This window comes from Pinus tabuliformis, chromosome 5_1 (genome assembly GCF_031772625.1).
Source record: "Pinus tabuliformis cultivar Carrire ecotype Pingquan chromosome 5_1, CPIR1, whole genome shotgun sequence".
Classification (NCBI taxonomy): Eukaryota; Viridiplantae; Streptophyta; class Pinopsida; order Pinales; family Pinaceae; genus Pinus; species Pinus tabuliformis.
Genome location: NC_142305.1, coordinates 588,326,378 through 588,327,921, shown reverse-complemented (window position 1 = coordinate 588,327,921; position 1,544 = coordinate 588,326,378). Strand labels below are relative to the sequence as shown.

General features: G+C 37.3%; 1 protein-coding gene across 1 annotated transcript; it reads right to left on the bottom strand.

Annotated features, from left to right (window-relative positions):
* Window positions 1–812: 812 nt before the first annotated feature.
* LOC149166224 (phospholipid-transporting ATPase 3-like) lies at window positions 813–1,187 on the bottom strand. Its single transcript, XM_089430104.1, has one exon. It carries the CDS (start codon window positions 1,185–1,187, stop codon window positions 813–815), a length of 375 nt encoding a protein of 124 aa, XP_089286230.1.
* Window positions 1,188–1,544: the final 357 nt, after the last annotated feature.

Genomic DNA, 1,544 nt, shown 5'->3' with positions numbered 1-1,544 from the left:
TCATGAAGTGAAATGAAACATAACAGATCACATATGAAACACAAGAAAAACTTATGCTAAATTATCATACCACAGGAATCTCAGAAGTCAGAGCTGTATTTTCATTAAACTCTCTGCCAAAAACTGTACATGGTAAGCTCTCTATTCTCCAGCACTCAGAACTCTCCCCTCTCTCTCTCTCTTTTACAAATGATTTTTAATACATTAAATAAGCTCTGTTGTTTGAAAACAGATCGATCCAAAAATGAGGAGTTGTTTCTAAAATAAAAAAAATAGAAAAAACTATTTTTCTGTTCTAAAAACAAAATGTTTCCTTGAAATCTTCTGATGGCCGACACATGGAATAACTGCTGGAGCGCAGCTACCTTTAAATCACTAACTGAAGTCTTGAAATAGGAGATCGGTCCCTGTTTTCCTGCTATGATGGATATCTTCGTTTTGTTTTAGGCGTATCTTGACTTGGCATTTCTCATTGATAAGAGAATGCATCACGAAAATCGGGCACTAAACAGGGCAGCCACGCAACACGTATACTTTTAAGATTGAAAATAACGAAATGAAATCCCAGCTCTCATTCTAAACACAGCATTTTCTAGGCCTTAATTCAACCAAAACTATGACATCTAGCACGGACCAACTTTCAATCATTGTGAAGTCATATGTTGAATGAGCCATTTCCAAGAAGGACCAACAAGGTAAGCTTCAGATTCGGCCCTTTATAAATTAAAAACAATGTTAAAACTGCCTTTTCTTCTTCGTACTCGGCCTTATCATCAGCAGTTGGCGGTCTGACAAAACAATTTTGTTGACATCTAGATGGCTGATGGTGAGATGAGTCTTAATGCGCCAATGGCTCTCTTCTGAGTAAGATTCCGAACAATACTCATAGTGAACTTGTGATTTGGAATATGCACAGCCTCCTGATCATAGAAGTTGAAACCTTTCTCGCGAAACTCACTTTTGGACCTGTTCTCATGTATCTGTTTTGATGTAAAAGTGCCCACTGTTTGGGCTTCTGATACGTCAGAACCATATATTACTCCACCAATTGAACACATGTGGAACTCCATCACATTTTGAGTCAATGTCCCTGTCTTGTCTGAGAAAATATACTCAACCTGTCCCAGCTCATCATGCAAGTTTGAAGTCCTTGCTTGTGCATACATATTTGTCTCCTTGTCATACATATTGATATCCTTGTTGATGAGCTGAGTACTTTGGATGAATTTAATTATCTCAATTGAGACGTATAGTGATATCGGGATGATTGTATTGTACAAAGTAATCAGAGAAATAGTCATGAGTACGTCCACCAATACTGTGGAGCCTGCACTAAAGATATATCCTGAATCATTGCCAAGTTATAGGTACCATAAATTATTATTGAGGAAAAACCCACTATGCAACCAACTCCTCCAATCAGTGCTATAATGAATAACATTCCAAATAAGTAGTATATGACTTTGTCAATCTTCTTCTCTAGTCTACTTGTTTTTGAAGGAACATTCAAGGCATTCTTCATGACCTTTGTTTCGTGTCCTGCA